Here is a 23,373-nt window from a genome sequence, read left to right on the forward strand (position 1 = left end):
GATATGTAATACACTATAAGGCCCATTGATAAAAAAAAAAATCTTTTAGTCTAACAAATTATTAGGCGATGGGAACTTTGATCAATTAATTTACTTTCTGAATTTCAATATGGTTTGGAAGTAAGATTTTTGATACATAATAAAAAAAAATTAAAAAAAAATGATATAAAAACGGTCCCCGTTCGTTGAACGGGTCCAAAAATCTAGTATCATTAATATCAATAGGTTTTTTGATAACCAATTAGCCACATCAAAGTTAGCCTCATCTGTTCTAAGGCAACCAATAGTCTTCCATCCTTCCCAAACAGATAAGTTGCTAAGAAAACGTGTTCATCATCGATCAATGTATTTTTTACAATTGAAAACGTTATTTTTGTCTTCTACATTTGATGTAGGATCTCTGAGCCTATGATACCGAACAAAACTAATAAAATCCAAAGAAGACTAGTAAGTTCAATTGTTTATAGGATGAGGACTCCGTTGAATTCAAAATTTCAAACGTATTTACTTACTGTCTTCCCTTATCCAGCAGCAGTGCGTTTGATATTGTCCCTGACTCTAGGGACAGAACAAAGAGCTTGTCTTTTATAATGCACACTACTGCAAAAATCACGCGTTTGATACTGTGGTAGTACTTGTCATCACTCATGCTGGATGCTGCAACAGGACATGCATTTCTCTGTCTTGCTCTTATATATATATGTCAAGTTTTTATTTTTAGTACTTGTCATCACACATGTCAAGTTTTTATTTTTAGTGCCGATCACGCATGTTAGGTTGTCGTTATTGAAGTTGGTGTCACATCTATTTTCCTTTCGAAACAAAAACTTCAAACAGTTGGTTGAATTATATCTCCATAGTGAAGAATGGTATTTTGGCTCGTGTTACCAACCTACAATATTAAACATATTTTAAGGCACACATAAACATACTCAAGCGATTCTAATAATGTCTAATCTCATGAAGTCAAGAATTCGTAACATTTGGAGTGTGTTTGTTAAATTTTAACTCATAGAAAAAAAAAGAAAATAAAATGAGTGGTCCACTATAAAATGGAAATGAAATAATTTTAAATGATATGTGTTTAGTAAACTGGTAAAAAAAAAAAGTAAAAATTGGAAAAAAATATAATCACGTTTATTTGTAAAAGTTATAGAAATGAATAATTGTATTGTTGGGTGTGTTAGTAGTAAGTCTCTAACTATCTATTTCCTTTCATTTCCATTAAAATTTTCGTAGATTAATTTGGAAAGATCTACTGGTGGTGAAGATATCTTTCTTCATATTTGAAGAATCGCGAATGAAGAAATCGTCGCCATTTCAATTTCAATAAAGTGGGTCGCAAATTTCATTCGCAGAATTGGGAATAAGGCTACCTTATACACATTCATAATCATTTGCGACATCACCAATGTCGCCCCCAAGTTGAAAAAAAACTCACGCCATTCCCACTATCGCACTAAATTGAAAATATAAAAAAAAAAAACTTCAGGCGACATTAGTAGTGACGCCGATTAGATTTCACGACGCGTGAGTGGTCTTTGGGTCAAAAATAAAAAAAAATTGGGACGACATTTGCAATGGTGCTGGCGACATTACCAATGTCGCCTCAAGATCCGCGATCCAAATTGTCAAATTTGAAACAAGAATCGCGAAACAAGTTAAAGATGATCGACCACAAAATGCTTCCACCTCGCATTCCTTCAAATTTGAAGAATGCGACTAAATTTACTACTACCTAGAGATGCTTTAAGGACACAAAATCTTTTCTATTTCCATAATTTTGTTTCCATATGGAAAAACTCATTTTATTTCTTTAGATAAACAAACGCCTTAAAAACAAAAAATTATGGAAAACGTAGACTACTCTTATTTTCCTTTTCATTTCCGTAGTGTTTCTATCGTATCAAATTTGCGAACAAAAATGCGAACAAGCAGGTGATGCGACCACCTAGAGATGAAATTTCGGCAAATTCCGACCATTCCTTCAAATTTAAAGGATACACTTAGAGATGCTCTAAAGACACAAAATCTTTTCTATTTTCATAATTTTATTTCCATATGAAAAAAACCCATTTTCTTTCTCTAGATAAATAAACATAAATAAACGCCTTTAAAAATTATGGAAAAAATAGACTACTCTTATTTTCCTTTTACTTTCCGTAGTGTTTCCTTCCATCGTAACAAACACACTCCTGATTCTCGGGGCTTTCGTACCAACCACACACGTATTCGACGGCTTAGATATAACTAAATAAATCCCAATCATTAGCTTATTATCTCCAACTTGCTAGCCCGTTAAGCGTCGGTGCACCAACACGACACCTGTACCAATTATTTGTTTCTGCAGAAAAAAAAACATTCTTCTTCTCTGCATTTGGAGAAGAGTTTCTGTACAAATTCAATTCAATTGGAGAAATAAATATATAAAATGGCAGCGAATTTTGATAGGTGGGAAAAAGATCCATTCTTTTCTGCTGCTGAAGAAGTTCAGGAATCTGCAGACAGGTAAAAAAATCAATGTTTCATGATTAATTAATTATTACTGGAGTTAAATTTGAGGTCTTTATTTTTTATTTGGTTGTTTTTTTATCATGTATTTGAAGAATGGAATCAACTTATAGAACATGGATCCATGAAAAGAAACTTGCTTCAACTAATTGTGATTTAAATGAGATTCGCCGAGACCTACAAACGGCACTGGGAACTGCAAAATGGCAGGTAAATTTTTAAGAATATTGTTATGGTTATGACTTATGTGTGTGTGGAATTAAGGTTTTTGAAATTTTTAGCAATGTATTGAGTGTAGTTGGAAGAGTTTGAGCGGGCTGTGAAATCGAGTTATGTGGATAGTTTAGCTGAGGATGCGAGAACTAGGCATTGTCAATTTATTGATGCAATTGGTAGTCAGATTGCGACTGCTGAGAATTCATTGAAGGAAACATCTGGGGAAGAAGGGAAGACAACATCGCTGCCTTGGGTACGTTTAGACCAAGGGGAAAGAGACGAGCTTGCGGTATTTTTATCCGGATTTGGTGGTTTGAATCCTGTGATTGTTTCTAGTAAGGATAAGGGAGAGTTGGATTCACAGGCATCACGTGAAGAGGCTATGCCTGGTTGTTCATCTAATTCCACGGAGGAAACGAAAGAGGATAGGTTGTGGACACAGGAGGACAGCAAGTGCTGCGGAGATTAGTGCCTCCTGGAAGATTGCAGTCAGCCGAGGAAGATTTTCAACGGGCACAACTGATGGGCAGCCTGACCAACCCCTTCCAAGGATAGTCAGTTTCTCTGGGTTTTTGAATACCATGGAACCCATGTCCAAGATAAAGACAGCAAAGAATGGTTTCAGGAAGTGGAAATTAAGTGATCGCCATCAAGCAGCAGATACTCTGCCATTGCAGTCTCAACAATTGAGTCGGTGAGAAGTTTTATCTGTTCTCTATTCTTAGCTTTCTCTTTTTTGGCTGTTTTGGCCATTTGAGATCGCTTCTACTGATAATGTTGAACTTGGTTGTCCTTTATGCAAATGATATATTTGCGTGTTGCATGTACACCTACAGGGCATTGATGCATGCTGTGAAAGAAGCAAGAGCTGCCTTGATGCCTGTGATGAATCGTACGATAAGCACCTTTATGGTTGGCTGGGGGCTGTTCAGAGACAGCTTCAGAGGTCTCAGTATCAAATCCAATATAGTCGGACGGTTCAAGTTGCAATGTGGATTTCTCTTGCCATTTGCATGTTAGGTAAGCTGCCCTTTGACAGCAATTGGATATTTAGTTCAGCATGCCGGACTATTGCTCTCATCATTTTTTTGTTGCCTGTACATTGCTATCCATGAGCTCTGTCTGTTTTATCAATTCATTGGTTTTATAAATGCATTAGGATGTCTTCACACCATTAAATCCCACTTTTTGTTGGAGAAACTCAATGAAACCTACATTGGGTAATTTCACCAGAGGCACAGCACAGACTTTTATGACAAATTTACCCTTAAAAGTTCTCTGTTAACCTCCCTATGGAGTTCTCCTATAAAATATGTCCTTAAAAGTTCTTGTGCATGGTGCTCTTTTAAGCCTCCCGTTTCATTCATATTCTCTACTAAAAGTGAATTTTGTCGGTATACAAGCTTACATTAGCTACTGCTTCCAATGGATGGTTGAAAGAAATACAAAACACTACTGCTTTCAAATTACTGAGTAGATCTGCATGCATTTCATGCCACGTTGTCTTTTAGATTTGTGATTCATGTTCATGATGGCATAAAGGGAAGACCTGTCGTGCATATTGGGATTGTTTTAGCCAAGTCGTATAGCTATTTTCTTTTCATGGAAGATATCAAAGAGCATCTTCTGGGCAAAGAAAATAAAAGCAGGGCCATCTTTCTTAGAGATTTTTTAATGGAATTCCGGAAGGTAATTTTTTTTTAAAAAAAATCTAACAATAAAGTATGTATTGTGATGGATGTGGATATGCAGTCATAATTATTTGAAGGTTGCATTAGTTAAGCTCAAGTAACTGTTTGGCCCTTCTCTACTTGTACTAAATATATGCCGTGAGGAGAAATAAGTCATTTATTTTAGTTGAAGAACCACCTTCCTAAATTTGACAGGGAGAGATGACGGACCAGTCCTGCTCACCACCCACAACAGTTTCGGGAGAAGAAACCACTATGTTTTGGCTTGTTTTTAATACATAATATGTCCTATCAGGTTAATGAATACGAAAGGTTTCCATTGTTTACCCAAATGCCCAAGGTTTTAGGGGATCTTAAGCAAATGTTCCTACCAGTTTCAAACTGTTATTGCTACCGAATAACCATTTTGCAATCGTACCTCTTTTTGGTTGCAAGGAAAAGCAATAGCAGAAAATATGCATAACTTATGGAAATCCCGAACTAGGATGTTGTGTGGTTTTTGTGGATAAGTTTCATTTTGTAAACATCATTGCTATCAGGTTGTAACTTGCCCTCTATGCCTGTGTTGTTCAGTGGTATAGGTTCTTTGCCCTTTGTAGTTTATTAGCCACAATTCTGTGATTTCTTTGGTTGTTTGACAATGTCAACTTTTGCTGAAGTCATCCTCTTGAAATAATGAAAAAAAATTGGGATACCTGCAGGATACTCTCTGTGCATGTGTTAGTTGGTATTTGCGAGGTTCACTAACCTTTTCACACTTCACTCATAATTTTTATCTTTAGCCATTTGGGTTTGGCAAATTGTTATTCCCTTTTAATCCTGATAATCTACATGTGCTACAGCTAACACCAAATTCCATTGGATCTCTTTTACATTACACTTCATTATTTGAAATTTGTTATGTCCATCTAATTACATGCATTTATTTCTTGATTGACTCATTTCAGTATCTATTGTATTGAAGGTGAAAGATGCAAACTATAAATTACCTGTTAATATCCATTGAAATTAGGAAAGTGTATTGATTGACACTTGCTTTTGTTATGGACGCCTCTATATTTGATTTGGTTTTGGAGTTATGTGGCTTTTTAATCTTTGCAGTCATACTCGTCTTGCGCGCATTATAGGAGTTGAGCATATTCTTCCACAAACTTTGGTAGTTCTTTACCGAGGCAAAGTGAGGGGACCTACCACCAGTTATCGGTTTCATGCTTTTGGCTGCATTGATTGGCACTGATCCTGTGCAGTCTAGTTCACGTTTCGCATGGGGCACTAAATTTCAAATGTTAGTTGTTATTTCATGGTGGTTAAGAATATTCAGAGGGCCTGGTTAAGTGGAAAAGAAGCATCACAAAGTTTATATCATATATAAGCAACAAAATGCTTCCTCTTGGTGCTGGGAAAGTTTTGACGGGAGCCTCATTTGTATAGTGTGTTTTTCCTGTGATGAGGTATTTAAAAAGAATGTAGAAAAAAGAAATTTGTTGTATTATTTTCGTTTTCTTTTTATTTTCCTATCGGTTTTGCTCGATTTTTCACAACTAAACTCAGGAGCAAGTTTATTTTGTCATGCGATATAGAAAGATTTGCCTGATCCAAGATGTATGTTTGTATGGAACAATGTGTAATGAAGGGCTCTACATAAAGTGGCGGGCTCAGATTTGTGTAATTGAGTTGCTGTGTAAAGTGTATGAACATTGAGTGTTTCTGGGAGAAAAAAAAGGTCCAAGACACTGAGTGTGTCCGGCAATGTATACTGAAAAAGTGAGTAGATAAGCCTTTTATATCGTTGTTTTATATAAGCATATCTATATATAGGATCTTTTCCAAAAAAATCTATATATAGGATTTATATATTGGAGCTTTACCAAAAAAATCTATATATAGGATTTAATGTGCTCATATGGGACCTAGGAGCAAAAGTTTATTTCCATCGGTCGTCTGATGACTGATGTTTTCTTTCTATTACTCGTTTTACACTTGGGAAGGGCTCCATTTAAAGCTACTTTTAAATTAGTGGTTTGCTTTTTAAAAAGAATGACAAAGACATGACTCATCAAAAAAGTTGTTAGTTGTTTTGATTGTCCCTCAATCAACCCTAACCCATTTCCAAATGATAATCAACCCCTATGCGACCACATTGTTATATCAGTCAGCTTGGAGTGCAAATTTGTTGCACACGGATTTATCCCAGTGTTTGTTCCATAGTTCGTGATTCCGAATGAAATTCTGGAATTCCGTTTGGAATTTCGGTTTTTCAAAAAAACGGAATTTGAAATATCTAAAATTCCAAAATCATTTAAAATTCCAAATGTAATAAAAGTTGAAATTTAATGAATTTCGGGTTTTGAATTTATAGGAATTCCAAAAATTTCGAAATTCTTCATTGGACCACGTATCAGTCTTTTTTAACTTAGATTTTGGACTTAAGTAATAAAAATAAAACTAAAAATTTTAATCCGTTCAGACCAAACTGCCCTCATATTTCACAATGCAAATTCTAGTTGTTGCAAAGTTACTTGAAGATGAAAATAAGAACTGAGTTCTCTACACTGACCAATTTGCTTGCTTGAGATTTAAAGACATTTTCCAAACGTTTTTTTTTTTTTTTTTTTTTTTTTAACCGGGTATCCGGGCGGTGCACCTCAACTAATCCCAATGCCCTAATTGGATATTCGACCGGATACTGCCTCGCCAGTGGCCTTAAATGGAATCGAACGTGTTTGATTAAAGTTTCTAATCAAACACCCGGATGATAAATCAAATTCGCACTCGTCGGCTTGACAAAATTTCGATTATTATAAAAATGGTTTGGTAAGGGTTTAGGATAAGAGCTACTACCGTGTTTGTTGTTATGAGATTTGACTGCAAAAGTCTGAATTACTTATCATTATTATTAGCGCGTAAACACAAAAACAGTGTACCGATAAGTTGAAAGGGACAGCCTACGTCTCTATTTCCCTTTCCTTTCCTTTCTGGGAGAATTTTATTCAAGACAAGACAAATATATAAAAATAAATAAAATCAGGACACTACTAGAAACAGGAGTTGAAATTGTATGACGAGCGCATCGGAACTATTCCACGGCAGAAGATCTCGATTAGGCCGAAACGACGATACGGAATTAGGATTTGGTTCTTCTATTTTCGACCGAAATATTCCAACACCTCTCATCAACCATCACCACAATCGACGCCGCTCTCGCCATAATCAGCGCCGTGATATTGAAGACTGCAACCGCTCCTCCTCTTCTTCTTCCCATTCAAGGCATCGGGTAAAGATTATTTTTTTTTTAGATTCAAGGCTTCATTTCATGTATGTTTGCCTAAATTTAATAAGTAAACTCAGCAGTCAGCATGAAAGATTTATACTTTTCCAATTTTATAAACTCTAGTTATCTCTTGTATAATAAAAATTAGGATGAATCTTGTTTTATTGCTTTATTGTTGTGCAGTCCTACAAATGGATTATGGAAATGACTTGTATAGTGTATTCTGTACAAATTTTAGGAACATGAACCTGTTCGATTGGATCATGGGGCAAGCCAATTCAATACAGGAAGTAGTAGCAGCAGGGGGACATCAAGTAGTAGAGCCAATAGAATGCAATTTACTAGGACTGACCAACTACCTGGGGATGTGCTACTGGCAAGGGAAAGGCTTGTTGAGAGACTCAGAGGTGTGTCTCTCTCTGCTAACAGGTTTGTTTGTGCTCATATCAATATCCCTTCATTCTTTTTGAACATACATATTCCATAAGTATCGACTAGATTTATGAATATAATAAAAACAATGCACTGTAGGCGCCCATTGGTATGAGAATGGAGTGCGTGAAAGGGGTAGGTGTCAGCTAGTTTAGTGTATGAGATATCGAACACAGATAATTACGCGGTGGTCAGGACTACCTAATCCAGCTGCAAACAACTGGAGAGATTCTCTTTCAATCTCCTTTTGCCAGGTCTCTTACTAAGAGCGTATAACACGAGGAAAAAATAGAAACAATTAGTTGTTTGGTGCATTAGGAAGCCAGTATCTGAAATTCTCTCACACTCACATAGACCTGGAGCAGGGAATTTCGGACCCTTGGGATATACCAAGTCGCCAACAACATCACCCATTTACCTATATAAAGGAGTAGCTGAGAAGGGTGGCCACAGAAATGCAATAGTAGAAAATGTTGCAAATAAAGGACATCTCATGGGATCTAGCATTGAATCAGTCGCGGCGTTGGTTTTATGTCATTATTTGTTTGAATGATATATTGTGTCTGCCTCCTAATAGTGATTAATCTTTGATGTGTTTTGGCGTTGGGGTCTCTTCCCTCTGAGTTTAAGACTAAGAGATTATACTTGCTTGTAATGCCAGGCAAAGCAGTAGATTAACATCAGGCGTCCCTTGGAATGAGTTCTTGTACAACGATGACTTCAGGCTCATTGATACAGGAGGCTGGGAGATTGAAACTTCAGCGGACTGGTTAGGAGATGACCCAATATCTGATTCATCTACCCTAATACATACATTCTCATCACTGCCAGATTTTAGCACAAAAAGGCCACCAGGACTTAACCAAGAAGAGGTGAATTGTTTACAGCGGGAGATTTTCAACGTTGAATATAAGGATGATGTGCCTGTATTAGAAGCGGTACTGGAATGTAGTATATGTCTGGACAGGCTCCACGAAGGTGATGACCTGATTTGCCTTCCATGTAAACATAAATTTCACTCGGGGTGCTTATATCCCTGGGTGCGGACTTGTGGGGATTGCCCAAACTGTCGAGCAGGTGTAGTGATAGTTAACCATGGCACGCAAAAGTAGACATAGTGGGTCCTTTGAGACTAGCTATTTTGGCGCCTTAGTTTTGGAATGGTTGGCATGGGTTACTGTAGCTCCTTTTTGTGCTTTTGGTAATGTTGTAAACATGTGTATTCCACTTTGTTGCAAACTGTGTAGTTCCTAAAACATAACATCGGTTCTACTCTGTTGTAAACTTTATATTGACTGGAAAACCGATGATTCATCCTACTGTTGAAATGAATTGTTCGGTTGTTGATGGATGGATGAATCGGTTAGATAAGCGACATGTGATGATCCTGTCATCATTTTAGTATGAGCTCCATGATCATATCTCTACACTATATGATAGCCGGGTTTTGAGTAACCCCTAGTAGGCTAATTTAGATCTCTTTTCTTTGATTATATAGTCTTTCCTCTTTTATGATTTTAAAATTTATAAAACAACTATAAAATATTTACAGATACTCCCCACTAATTTATAAATTCAATTAATAATATGGAAATTAGAAATTGCAAACACCTACGTTTCCTTCCCTAATAATGTCTTCTAAATTGAATTAACTTTCCACATCAATTTCTCTATATATCCGACGAACAACAATCTATTTTTAAAAGTACTTCACTTTATCGTTTTTTTTTATTAATCTCGATTTTAAGTCATTGTTGTTATTTGATTGATCTCAAGTAATAGTTTTTGGTTTTCAATGAAAGATCTTTGTATTAGCTATTAGACTTGCCGCACATACTAGTGCAAGTACAGTACAGCCATTTTAAAGTTTACAACCACGTTAAGAGAACTTACTGACCGAGAAACCCGTGAAACTAAAAGCAAATATGCAATGGAGGATTCAATTAACTTCTGTAGCCCACGAACAATCTATTACTTGGGCATGTTATTAAGGTGTGGGGTTAGACAACCACGTAGTTCATCTTGCAGACCGAAAGATATTGCCAACTAACACTTCGAACTTGTTTTAATAACAAAATTATGACAAATGCCCTACCTTTCTCAATTACGTCAGCTGCTCTCTGATATTCTGTAACCTGGAATTGCTGTAGGACAGAATATAAATTGGTTCGCATTGTTTGATGTGTTTCTGTCAACTGTAGTGAGAAAGTGATAGATCAAGATTCAGCTGTTGGCATGTTCCGTTTGTGCTTATGCCAAGTTTGAGATGTCGAAGACTTGAAGGTAGGTACTTAACTGTGCATCAGTTGGACACTTGTACTACGTGGCTGCATTTGGTTTACAAGATAACAGCAAAAATAATGTGGAACAGAAGCCTTCCGAGGCTTTTGGTTTTGCTTTATTAGTATAAAATCCTTAACTCGGCGACCCAGTAATTTCATAATTTCATATTAATTAGGTTTATCAGTTCATGTCTACTTCTATTTTTACAATATTTATACAGTACAAGAAAATGGTCCAAAGGACCAATTTCTAGCCAAAACAACTGTAGAGGACACTATTTTTTTTTTTAGTAACTCACAAGTACAAATTCTAGGCATTAAGTAACCCATAAATCCATTATTTCAATTTTACTAACCTTCACTGACAAAATAAATTAGCCCGACTTTTTTACTTCTTTTAAAATACATATTTTAACCCTATGTGATATATATATATATATATATATATGCTCGTTATATGAACTCCACTTATACAAATTCTAAAAAAACTCTACCATAAAAAAACAATGAATTAGAAGCTGATTTTTGGTGGAGATGTTATTCCCATAATATAGATTATTCTTAGAAGAAAAAAAATTAGTACATTTGAAGATATCTATACATATCAAAATTTGCTTACAATGTTATCAAATTATCCGACGATCCAAATTTTTCAAATTTCAAAGCAACTTTTAATAATGTTAAACATTTTTGTTTGGGTTGATTTTTCGTAAGAAGATTCTCCATTATGAGAAAACTATCTTCACTAAAAAATCAGCCCTCAATTCATCTTATAAATCTACTTATGGTGGTGAAGTTCATATAACGGGATCGATATATAAAAAAGAGAAATTTGGTGATTGTTTATACTCCAGAAGTGTTATTACTAATCATACGTTATGTTGAGGTATAAACAGTGATTGTTCATATCCCAAATATGTATGAACAGTGATTGTTCATAGTTCATGTTGAGATATGAACAGTGATTATTCATACCCCAAATAGATTGTTCATACGAATATTGATTCTTCATAACTCATGTTGAAATATGAACAATAATTGTTCATATCCCAAATAGATATGAACAATGATTGTTCATACTCCAATAGGTGTTCTCACTAATTATAGTATGAATAATAATTGTTCATAGCTCATGTTGAGATATGAACAGTGATTGTTCATGGTATGAACAATGATTATTCATATTATATACACCGGGTTGTTTCAGTTAGGCTGGGCCGTTTATTCTTTTGCATAAGGGGTAGACTTGACCTTCATCTACTTGAGCCATTTTTAATCTTACGTCAAGAGTATACGTGACATTTCATCTATCCAATCTTTGTTAGTGATTGTAAGGAACATCCCATCAGTTACGTGATATGCATGCACAACGACTCCCTCAAAACAACACGGCCTTCAGACATACGAACACTCATCGCATTCGCTATATCAGAGCACTCACATCGTGACATCATCACCTATTACTATCATCATTACCAACTTATTATTAAGCCTCATTCCCGCCGCAATACATGCACTATTACAGCCATACACCATCATTACAGAGAATATCATCATTACATCCTATGCTAACTCAGATAGGCCTACAACTGCTATCCACGTGCCCCTCACATGGAACATGTCATCCATCTCGACCGCACATCTGTACTTATCAATACATGTGTCATACCCGATGCTCACTCTCAATGGCTATAAAAGCCACCCTTCATAGCTACGTGTGACTTGATTCCAGTCTCACAGTCTCACTAACATAGTGCTAAATACGTAGGCACCTTATTACTCATGAAGAACAGTCATTAACACACTCCAAAACCATTCCCTTTTTATTATCCTAACTTAAAAATTAAGAATCAAATCCTAATCATTGGTGTAAATTTAGACATTTATAGTGATTAAAAAAAAATGGGTGGTGAGAGTTATTTTTTTGGCCGTTGTGTTGTTTGGAGTCACTCATGTATACATTATACCACAAGGTTCTCCCCTTTACACTCCTTTTGTAGACCTCAATGCATACACTACCTACATGCTTACATCATAAAGTTCTTTAAACCACGAATAACCTGAGTATAAAATTATCATCCCCATTATACACACGTAGGGGTCGTTTGTTTTTCTGAGCCTCTAAATGTTGAATGCTAAATGATGAATAACTCACCCTCTGAATGCTAAATGCTGAATGCTGAACTTTGAAAAACATATTTGTTTTCTGTCATAATGTCCTGGCTCTGAATGCTGAATATAAATTATTTGGACAATTTCACCCTTTTATCTATTTTGAACACAAACACTTTAGAATTTATTATTCTATTTTTATTTGGACAATCAAGAAATTTATTTTTAAAAGACTACAAAATAATTGCTTGTAGCAAATAATGATGAACAAATGTATTTATCCAAGGTCATTTTATTATTGTTTTACATATATAAAATATAAGAATTTTAGTTGTAATAAAATTAAAAACCCAACGCATTAAATGAGCAAAATTATATCATAATACAGATGTCATGTTAAGACATCAAAATTTACTTTTTAAATAAGAACTCTTCATCCCCAAAATAAAACCTCATTCTCTCTCCGTCTTCAAAACCCCATTCTTTTTGTCTCTCTCATCCACCCATTATCGATCTATGACCCCCTGAAAATCGATTTCAGATATTAATGGATTCAAAGATTGTTGTTGCCCATTTACACAAAAGATCAAGGCAAAGAAAGGTGCATAGATGTATTTTGCAGTGAAAATCTTTTTTTCCAAAGAAAAATAAACAAAGGGTATAGGGTGGAATTCTTTGCTTTCAACAGTTCAATTCAGCATTCCGAAAGTTAGCGCGGAACGCTGAAACCATCTTTTGTCTCTGAATGCTAAAACCACTTGAAAAAACAAACAAGATTTTGTCCACTGAATACTGAAACTTGAGTTTTCAAAGTCTCTGAATCAGTGTAGTAAAGGCATTAAAGCGCACCTAAGGCGCAACACCCTCTTGTGCCTTAGGCGCACGCCTGATTGAAATGAGACGCGTAGTAATAAAAAAAAATAGATATATCAAATAAAAAATAAAATAAATATTAAATATGACATGAATTATCATTGATTTGCTTAGCCAAACTTTAAAATTAATTTTATGTGATTGTAAACATAAAACTATTGTAGTCATTTAAAAGAAAAATCTTAAGCAATAAGTAAAGAGCAAAATAAAACTCGTATATCTCAATACAATCTAGCTCAACTTCAATAAACTAAAATAATGAACTGATATAATTGAGTCAAATGAGTTATTCATAAAATAGAACACGTGATTCAATTTTAGAATCCTGTAAAACTTCATTTAAAATTTAATCCATCTTTGTGTCTTCTCTTAATCCATACAACTTAACAAAAACTAGTCAAAATTAAGTTTAAAGTGTACTCCACAATGAAACTTACAAAATTTGTACAATTTCTTATATCATACAACAATTGGATCGAGTGTAAATATGTCACGTATAGCAAAAATTATAAAAAAAAACGAAAAAACTGTAAAAGTGGATAAGGCGCGCGCCTTGTGCGCCTCGCACCTCGACAAAAAACGCAAAAAGCGCACGCCTTATGTTACCTATCGCGCCTTGGTCAAGGCGAGGCACTAAAAGCGCGCTTTAAAAGCGGCTTTAAAGCGCTGGCCTTGACTACTACACCGCCTCTTTGAAAAGTCAAAAACAAACAACCCCGTAGACTAACAACATAAATTAGACGAAACCAAGATTATTGGCAGAGGAACTCATTACTAGTGCCTCGTGGACAAGTTTAGATCAATCTAGGCTCAAACAATCTAATGAAAATACCACTTGAATGCAGATTTTTTACCTGTGCTTGTTTCATTCCGAGTTATATTGTTTGTTGCACACTTGCACCAATACTCCAATAGTTTTAGTTGACCCTCACTGTCTACATTAGTGTAGTCAAGGCGCGCGCCTAGGCGCGCTTAAAGCGCAAGGCGCACTTTTAGTGCCTCGCCTTGACCAAGACGCGAGAGGTAACATAAGGCATGCGCTTTTTTTTGTCGATTAGTGAGGTTGTAGGCGCCGCTTTATCAACTTTTATAGTTTTTTCGTTTTTTAATTTTTGCTATAATGTGACACATTTACACTGATCCAATTGTTGTATGATATAAAGAAATTGTACAAATTTAGTAAGTTTCATTGTGGAGTACACTTTAAACTTAATTTTGACTAGTTTTTGTTAAGTTGTATGGATTGAGAGAAGACACAAAAAGATGGATTAAATTTTAAATGAAGTTTTACGATTCTAAAATTGAATCACGGTTCTATTTTATGAAGAACTCATTTGACTCAATTCTATCGGTTCATTATTTTAGTTTATTGAAGTTGAGCTAGATTGTATTGAGAGATACAAGTTTTATTTTGCTCTTTACTTATTGCTTAAGATTTTTCTTTTAAATGACTACTATGGTTTTATGTTTACAATCACATAAAATTAATTTTAAAGTTTGGCTAAGCAAATCAATGATAATTCATGTCATATTAATATTTATTTTATTTTTTATTTGATATATCTATTTTTTTATTACTACGCTACCACTTCAATCAGCGCTTACGCTTCACGCCGCCATGCTTCAAGGCACAAGAGGGTGTTGCGTCTTAGGTGCGCTTTAACGCCTTTACTACACTTACACTGGTCTACATGACCCAAAACATAATAAAGCCATTGACTAACTCTCAACCCTAACAAACTTCCTCGCATCTAATATTAAATCAAATTGCATTATCAGAAGCCGTCCTTAAAAATCATCAGTTAAGCCTCCTCAAATATGAACCACAGAAATGAATTTCTAGTTGTTTTCTTTTTGGCAAAATTTAACATAACTAAATGTCTGATGATGCATTGAGCATATAGGAAAATTTTGTTTTCGCCTTAGCAGTTTGTTTTGTCATTGATTTTACTGCAAAATATGTCATAAAATCAATAGAAATGGTAGGTTAAGTATGAAGATTTAAATTTGCCATCGATGCCATAGACCATAGCTGTGTAATGTATATACTATATGAAGTATAAACAGATGGCCACTACTAAACCTCTTTTAGAATCTTTACCAGTAAAAGAAAACCTCTTCAGAATCGGATAAATTACAGCCAACATTTGCTCTATATACTTTGTTTTCTATCTACCTCATCCAAAACGTAGTCACCACAGCCTCCGTGCCCCCACTTTGCACATATAGACGTTTAACAAGAGAATAAAAGGAGACAGAACAACAAAGCCTGTCCTTTGTTATTAAACAATCCACTAACTTAACTGAGATTCAAAATAACTAAAAAAAAAGCTGACAACCACTCATCATCTATTCAGGCCGTCTCAGCAATTGCAGTTCTTCAAAATTCCAACAACATGATAGAAACAAAAGAGAAGTACTTTGCTTTTAGGGAAGCCTGCAATTAACCAACCAACTCCTCTCTCTCTTAGTACATTTGTTTATTTTACTAATCACTTTACTAATTTAAACTCCATCTGTCTATCACATAATATCTTCCCACTTTTTCTTTCTGTTTAAATACCACAACCATTCCTTTCTCACTTTATACTTTCACATGAGAATAAACTCAACCCCAAGTTCTAACTCCTAAACCAAAGTGTTAGAAGAAATGGATGGATGTGGTGGTGATGAAAATAAATGGAGTGATCACAATTCTGATGGTGAAGATGAAGAAGAAACATTATCTCTCTGTGATCTTCCAGTGTGTGTAAACAATGAGGAGAATCGACAAAGCGCCGCAGAAGAAACTAAATCATTAGAAGCTGAAGACTTCGCATTTGGTTCGTTGGGTGGTTCCCGTTTAACAGAATCAGAGATGTGTGCAGCTGACCAAGTGTTTTTTCAAGGCCAGTTACTTCCATTACGCCTTTCAGTCAGTTCTGAAGCTGGGTTACCTTGTACTAAAGAAGAAAGCAAGAATCTAAACAGGTGTGAATCAAGAGCGGAGTCCATGGATCATAATTCATCGTGTGGTTTCACTAGCCATAGTAGCAGAAGCAACAGTACTGGAAGTCATAACTCCACCATTACCACTAGCAGTACTACCTCCACCTATAAACCCAAACTCAGAAACCAGTTTCATAGCCACCCAAGCCCAAATCCTCAGATTTTGCATTCTGGTGCAAAACCAGGAAATGCCTGTAACCGGAGTCGAAACTCCACAATATGGGGTATATTCCGACTGGGGTTGGTGAAAACACCTGAGATAGAGTTGCAAGAGCTTAAACTTCGAAATAACAACAAGAAGAAACCAGTTTTAATAGTAGAAGTAGTAGTAGTAGCAGTAGTAGAAAGAGTGACAGTGAAGTGAAACTAGAGAAGAAAAAGAAGGCAGAAAGATATTATTTTGAGAATTGCAAATGCTCAGTTAATGCAGTTGAAACAGTTATTGTTATAAAGAAGAAGAAGAACGTTTATAATGAAAGAGAACGTAAAGAAGAAGTGAAAGAGAAGGAGAAGACGGAGAAAGAAAAGAAGCAAGAATTGTATCACAGAAGAACATTTGAGTGGTTGAAGGAGCTATCAATCGCAGATGTTCCCACTGAATTGTAATTTTAATTGTTAATTGGTCTTAATTGTAATTTGAAGATTTGTTTGTAGGAAATTATTCGTACTTAGAGATTTAGAGATATAATCCTAAAGTCTAAAGACAGACTCTGCATTCTGCTTTCATCCTTCTGAAAAGGCTGTGATTCTTGTTTTGCTATGTTCTTATAAGTATTTTGATGTAACTCCATCTTTGATTGTCTTTTCAGACGAAGATCCCTATTTGAATTACATGTACCTCCATCTGAGTTTGACTATATGTCAGTCCTTAATATAGGTGGCTTGCAGATTGGAAAAGAAATCAGTTTTTCAATTCACCTACTGAACACGATTGTATTGTCCATGAATAGCAATGGAAACAAGTTCTTTGATAAGAATTTGGATCAACCTCAATATCTTCCAAGGCTACAAGCTTCTAGAAAATTGACTCTTGATGTAGAAGTTCACAATGTGTGCAAGGAGATACCTAGTAATGTTACGGGTCAAAGATGCAACTTGATTACAGATTGCAGTTAGGAATTTAACACATAGGCAGTGAAATCAACTTATGGACTTCCTTGAAGGCTTGAACTGACTTATGGCTTTCGATGACAAAATGCAATTAAATAATATTGAACTTTCTATGTGCACTTTTCTTTATTATCTAGTAAAAGGTCAGAGGATACACTCAGCTTAAAAGTTTAGAGGAGATGCAATTTGTTATCAGGTGCGGAAATGAAGGAGCAAATTGGAGAGATATACTATTTGGGCTTTTACTTTAAAATTGTTTGGTGGATCAGGTGCGCAGGTGAAGGTGTGGCTTGTGAGTGAGTGCTGGTGTCGGTCATGATTAAAGCGTGACGCTTTTTGGACACTGGTAGTGGAGGACTGATGAGAGACTTGGAAACAGCGTTTCCTAAGCTTGCACGAGAGAGAAACACAAGTGCCAGAATTCAAATAAAAGAACAACAAGGCTGAAGACTTCAAGTGTGTAAAAAACCCTTACGAAAAAAGAAAAAGTTAAAGAGTTCCAGTTGCTGCCCATCCTCAAATAGTTTGATTCCCAAGCACAAAAATCGCATGTCACAAATTTTAGCATTGGCCGATTGGCGCATCTTCTAAATTTGTGATTTATGACTTCTGAGTACTGTTTCCGCATACAATAATGGCATGTCACAAAACTGATAGGAACTTTTACAGATAGGTGCTCATACATGATAATAACAATTCAGTTTCTGGGTACCTTGGTGCCGTGCTGAAGGGTCAGTGGGTCACAGTATATATCTATATATATGGTCTCCCGTCTTCGAATGAAAGCTGGACTCTGACCACTAGTTGAATTGCTAATGACTGTTACATCAGTCTGGCCATTTATCTAATAGAATTTGGATGGGTCCGAGGTTAAAATCAGAGTGATTTGGGATGACAACAAACAGATTTAGGAGTTTTGACAGGCCTATTGCATGAGCTGTTTATAGGTTGACAGGTTGTTGTTCTAGTCCAGACGTCCAGTAGTGTAGAAGTCCGGTACTATCATTCTAGCGTATGTTCTACAATGGCAAGCATTTCTTTTAGTTTCTGCAATCAACATTCAAAGTTGATCGGAGTGTCCGACTACTAGGCAGTTTGCACTGCCGAACTGGAGATTCACTTATGTTCATAGGCTTTTAATATCGGGGCCATAACATAAGCTGGATGAATGAGCCTGAAAGGCTGGAACTGTGGGCCTGAATCAATATCTCCAGTGTTTAAAAGTTAGCCCATGCCCCACATAAAATTATAAAGCCGAGGTGTAAAAGTAGATTTGTAAGGGCATCTCCAATGGAGGTTACACATCCACATAGACTCCACTTAGGTACCATTAGGATTTTACAATTCTAATTGTAAGTTATTGTATAACCCATAAATATCTACTCTCTATTGTTTCCAATGGAAAAGTATAAAAAGATTTAATTTTAAACTCGGGTGACACTTGAAATGATGTCCCTCTTTAATTTAAAAAGGAACGTCATTTCAAGTGGGTCGTCCGAGTTTAAAATTTTCAAATTATGATTTTAGAAATAGATAGGAACGACACTCCAAGTGACATCCGAACATTTTTTTTTTCCAAACGTGTGTTCAAGTGTCACGTGGGATATTTATCAACTGATAGCAAGATGGAGAATTCCTCACCCCGTCTATCAACTAATAGTCTATTACCTAAAGTTTAGCACCTCTATTGGATAGAGTTTTTTTACATCTAGAATATAAAATTTCCACTCGATACAGTTTATACCCTCCATTGGAAATACTCTAAACTTCCAGAGTTTTCTACACAGAGAATATGTTGGAAGGGTATTTTAAGTTTTTAACCCCCCATGGTTGAAGTGTACACCAAATGCTATGACACGATCAAATTCGCGTGGATGTTGCTGTTCTGATGGGAACATAGTTTGTAGGCATGGTTGAAGTGTACACCAAATGTTATGACACGATCAAATTCGCGTGGATGTTGCTGTTGTTAGGAATATACAACTTAATTGTACTTACTCTTTACCAATTACCAAACTATACAAATCTTTTGTCTTGTAAGTGTCTTGTACTTCTTAATTAAATCCGAGCCTAGTGTAGATACACTATGTCCTTAAGACAGATTTTCCCCTCACGGTGCTTGAAGGTTGATGGGAAACTATCTCCCAAGATAGAGCGGATTTCCTTCATAGAAAGCTAGCACTTCAATTCTATGAACTCGGCCGAACACAATATAGTATTTGACTAAGAGCGAGGAGAAGAGAAAGATTAGAACTCTCTGTGATCTGGTATCCTTTTCTCTCCAAATTCATCCACTATTTATAGGTGAGTGGTGCCTTTTCGAAACAACACAGTGACTCTTGGGAAAAAGTAAGCAACTCTTTGAAAAGTCACATGTTTCGAAAGGACACACCATTTCGGCATATAAAATTTGTTTGAACCGGTGCCTATTTCGAAAAGGTTGCACCTTTTCCGGCATGATGCACTGTTTCAAAACCGGTCATATTTTTCGAGGTCGCGACCTTTTCGCATAATGCAATCGTTTCAAACAAATGCATCATTTTGAAAAGGTTTTTCTCACATTACGTCTTGTTTCAAAAAAACCCATTTCATCTTAAGTGGGGTAACTTGGGAGACAAACTACTCATTCATATTTAAATGGATTTGAGCAAATCATTTTTCTAACAATCCCCACATGAATGAAAATTTGGCTTCTTCTATCATAAACATCGGATTTATGTTTTTACAAATGAAAAGATACCGCGACGGTCAAGTAGCATGGGAGGCCTTGAACTTGCCTTAGTGAAAGACGATCGGATTTAATTGGACGATCAGTAGACTTCAATTAATGTCCTTGAACTATCAGCCGTTTGTATAAACCTAGACAATCATCTTCACGCCAGCATCGCCGTCTCGAATACTGTTGGTTCTCACGTTTGTGTTCATTTTGGCCTTGAACACTTCTTGGTTTCAGATAGTGCTTTTGAGACATTTGTCTTTAAAATTCTCATAGAAGCGGCCCCACTTCGCACTAACATAGGTGATTTCTATAAAGAGTATCCTACAATACTCCACTTGGATAACATAACTTTCCAAGATATATATAGTAAATCATTAAAAGCTTGACTTATCCCGGTTTCTGGCCGGATATGCACCGCCTTATATAGGAATGGGTTAGAGTATAATATTACTCTCCAGTGCTAACTGAGTCACAAACATAATTCAGTTGGCCCATTGAACCTAGATCTTGGGATCTCTAGTCAACTAGGTTGGTTTTTCCATTATGATGACTCTTGGTTGATTATCTCAAAAGCTTTAAGCCCATTCCCCTTGATAATCTTTCTACTTGCTCTCTTGTTAAACCTTTTGTAAAGCGGATCCGCAATGTTATCTTTTCGACCTTACATAGTCGATTGAGATAACTCCATTTGAGAGCAATTGTCTAACGGTATTATGTCTACGGCGTATATGTCGAGACTTCCCGGATTAAACATGCTACTCGGCTCTACCAATAGCAGATTAGGTCATCCGCGGGTATACACACTTCTTGGCACGCGAGTTTAGCCCAGTTTGGAATATCCTCTAAGAAATTTGAAGCCACTCGCTTCTTCTCGGCCTTGTCCAATGCTATGAATTCGATTCCATAGTGGACCTCGCTATGCACGTTTGTTTTGAGGATTTCCAAGAAACAGCTGTACCTCCAAGTGTAAAGACATATCCACTTGTGGACTTTGAGTCTTTAGTATCAAATATCCAATTAGCATCGCAGTACCCTTCTGGAACGGCTAGATATCTTGTATAGTGCAAACCAAAATTCTGAGTATACTTTAAGTATCCCAAAACTCTCAATATGGCAGTCCAATGATCTCTGCCAGGATTACTCGATATATCGACTTAGCTTGCTCCGCAGTATCGCGATGTCGGGCCTTATACAGTTCATGACATACATTAAACTACCAAGTATACGAGAGTATTCTAGTTGAGATATGCTATCTCCAGTATTTTTGGCTAAATGAAGATTTACATCAACTGGTGACCTTTTTTGTGTAATGTTATATTTCTTGAACTTGTCAAGAATCGTCTCAATGTAATGAGATTGTGATAGAACAAGTCCATCCTCCATCCTAGAGATCTTAATTCCTAGGATAACATCAGTGACACCTAAATCTTTCATGTCAAACTTACTAGACAACATTTGTTTGGTAGATTTTATGACATCCATATTACTACCCAAAATTAGCATATCGTCTACATAGAGACAAACAATGACACATCCCTTTTGAGTGCTTTTGACATAGACACACTTGTCACACTCGTTTATTTTGAAACCGTTTGACAACATTGCATTGTCAAATTTCTCATGTCATTGTTTAGGTGCTTGCTTTAATCCATATAAAGATTTAACAAGCTTGCAAACTTTCCTTTCTTGTCCAGGGAGCAATAAACCGCCCGGGTTGTTCCATGTATATTTCTTCATCTAACTCACCATTCAAGAATGCCGTCTTTACATCCATTTGATGTATCTCAAATCCATGTATTGATGCTATTGCTATTAGCATCCTTATGGAAGTTATTCTTGTAACTGGAGAGTAAGTGTCAAAATAATCCAATCCTTCCTTTTGTCTAAAAGCCTTTGACCACAAGTCTAGCTTTATACTTGTCGATTGATCCATCGTCTTAAATTTCTTTGTGAATATCCACTTATATCCCAAAGTCTTGGAACACGGTGGTAAATCTACCAATTCTCATGTATGATTTTGCATTATGGATTCAATCTCGCTATTTATTGCTTCTTTCCAATAAGTAGCTTCGGAGATGACATTGCCTCCTTGAACGTTTGAGGATTATTTTCCAACAAGTATGTTAGAAAATCAGGTCCAAAAGACGTTGGCGTCCTTGACCTTTTACTACGTCTAGGTTCCTCCTCAATTTAAGCTTTGTGTAGGATGGTTACTAGTTGTAGCATCTAAAGTTCTCTTTGTTGAACTTGACTCTATACACATGTTATCACGGAAACGTCTTTTCAAAGAATGAAGCATTCCTTGACTCTATAATTGTATTAACATGTATATCTTGAATCTCGATTTATGAACCGAAAAAAATATATGCACTACTATTGTTTGCATATCCAATGAATACACAATCAATAGTCTTGGGTCCTATCTTCACCTTCTTAGGTTTAGGGACTTCCACTTTAGCAAGACACCCCCACACTTTTAAGAATTAGGTAGGAAGTCGATGACCTTTCCACAATTGGTATGGTGTTTTAAAGCGTCTTCTTGTTAGGAATCTTGTTGAGAATGTAATTGGCGAGAAAGCAAAGCTTACCCCACAAATTCAGGGCAAACCCGAAACTTAACAACATAGCGTTCATCATCTCTTTTAGAGTTCGGTTTTGGATTACGCAATACCGTTTGATTGAGGTGAATAAGGAGCCGTAGTTTGATGAATGATTCCATGTTCAGAATAGAAACCTTCAAAAGGTGATTCATATTCACCTCCTCTATCACTCCTTATAGCCTTAATCTTTTTGCTTAGTTGATTTTCAACTTCATTTTTATAATGCTTGAACACTTCAATTGCCTCATTTTTACTTCTCAACAAGTAAACATAACTATATCTAGTGTTATCGTCAATAAAAGTAATGAAATACTTTTTACCACCTCTAGTCTGCACGTACTTAAGATCACATATATCTGTGTGTATTAAGTCTAGAGGTTCAGTACTTCATTCAATGGAATGAAAGGATGATCTTGTCAACTTGGATTCTACACAAGTTTCACATTTATGGTGTGGTTCTATTTTTAATTTTGGTATATAGTCCAAATTAATTAATCTACGCAAAGTATCATAATTAACATGTCCTAATCTACCATGCTATACATGTGAAGACTCAATCAAGTAAAAT

At 35.9% G+C, this 23,373-nt stretch overlaps 1 protein-coding gene and 2 pseudogenes across 2 annotated transcripts; all 3 read left to right on the forward strand.

Moving 5' to 3' along the window:
- Positions 1–2,174: 2,174 nt before the first annotated feature.
- LOC147520808 (uncharacterized) lies at positions 2,175–6,087 on the forward strand (annotated as a pseudogene). The gene is made up of 5 exons (XR_015212862.1): positions 2,175–2,508; positions 2,607–2,721; positions 2,810–3,421; positions 3,563–3,747; positions 5,520–6,087. The product of XR_015212862.1 is annotated as an uncharacterized LOC147520808 (transcript).
- A 1,319-nt stretch (positions 6,088–7,406) lies between these two features.
- Positions 7,407–9,468, forward strand: LOC147520809 (putative E3 ubiquitin-protein ligase RHY1A). Its single transcript, XM_086592306.1, has 3 exons — positions 7,407–7,692; positions 7,928–8,118; positions 8,783–9,468. The coding sequence occupies exons 1-3, from the start codon at positions 7,477–7,479 to the stop codon at positions 9,231–9,233; spliced, it is 858 nt and encodes a 285-aa protein (XP_086448432.1). The 5' UTR covers positions 7,407–7,476; the 3' UTR covers positions 9,234–9,468.
- A 6,111-nt stretch (positions 9,469–15,579) lies between these two features.
- LOC147520810 (uncharacterized) lies at positions 15,580–17,224 on the forward strand (annotated as a pseudogene).
- Positions 17,225–23,373: the final 6,149 nt, after the last annotated feature.

Source organism: Coptis chinensis, chromosome 2, assembly GCF_015680905.1.
Source record: "Coptis chinensis isolate HL-2020 chromosome 2, ASM1568090v1, whole genome shotgun sequence".
NCBI classification, from domain to species: domain Eukaryota; kingdom Viridiplantae; phylum Streptophyta; class Magnoliopsida; order Ranunculales; family Ranunculaceae; genus Coptis; species Coptis chinensis.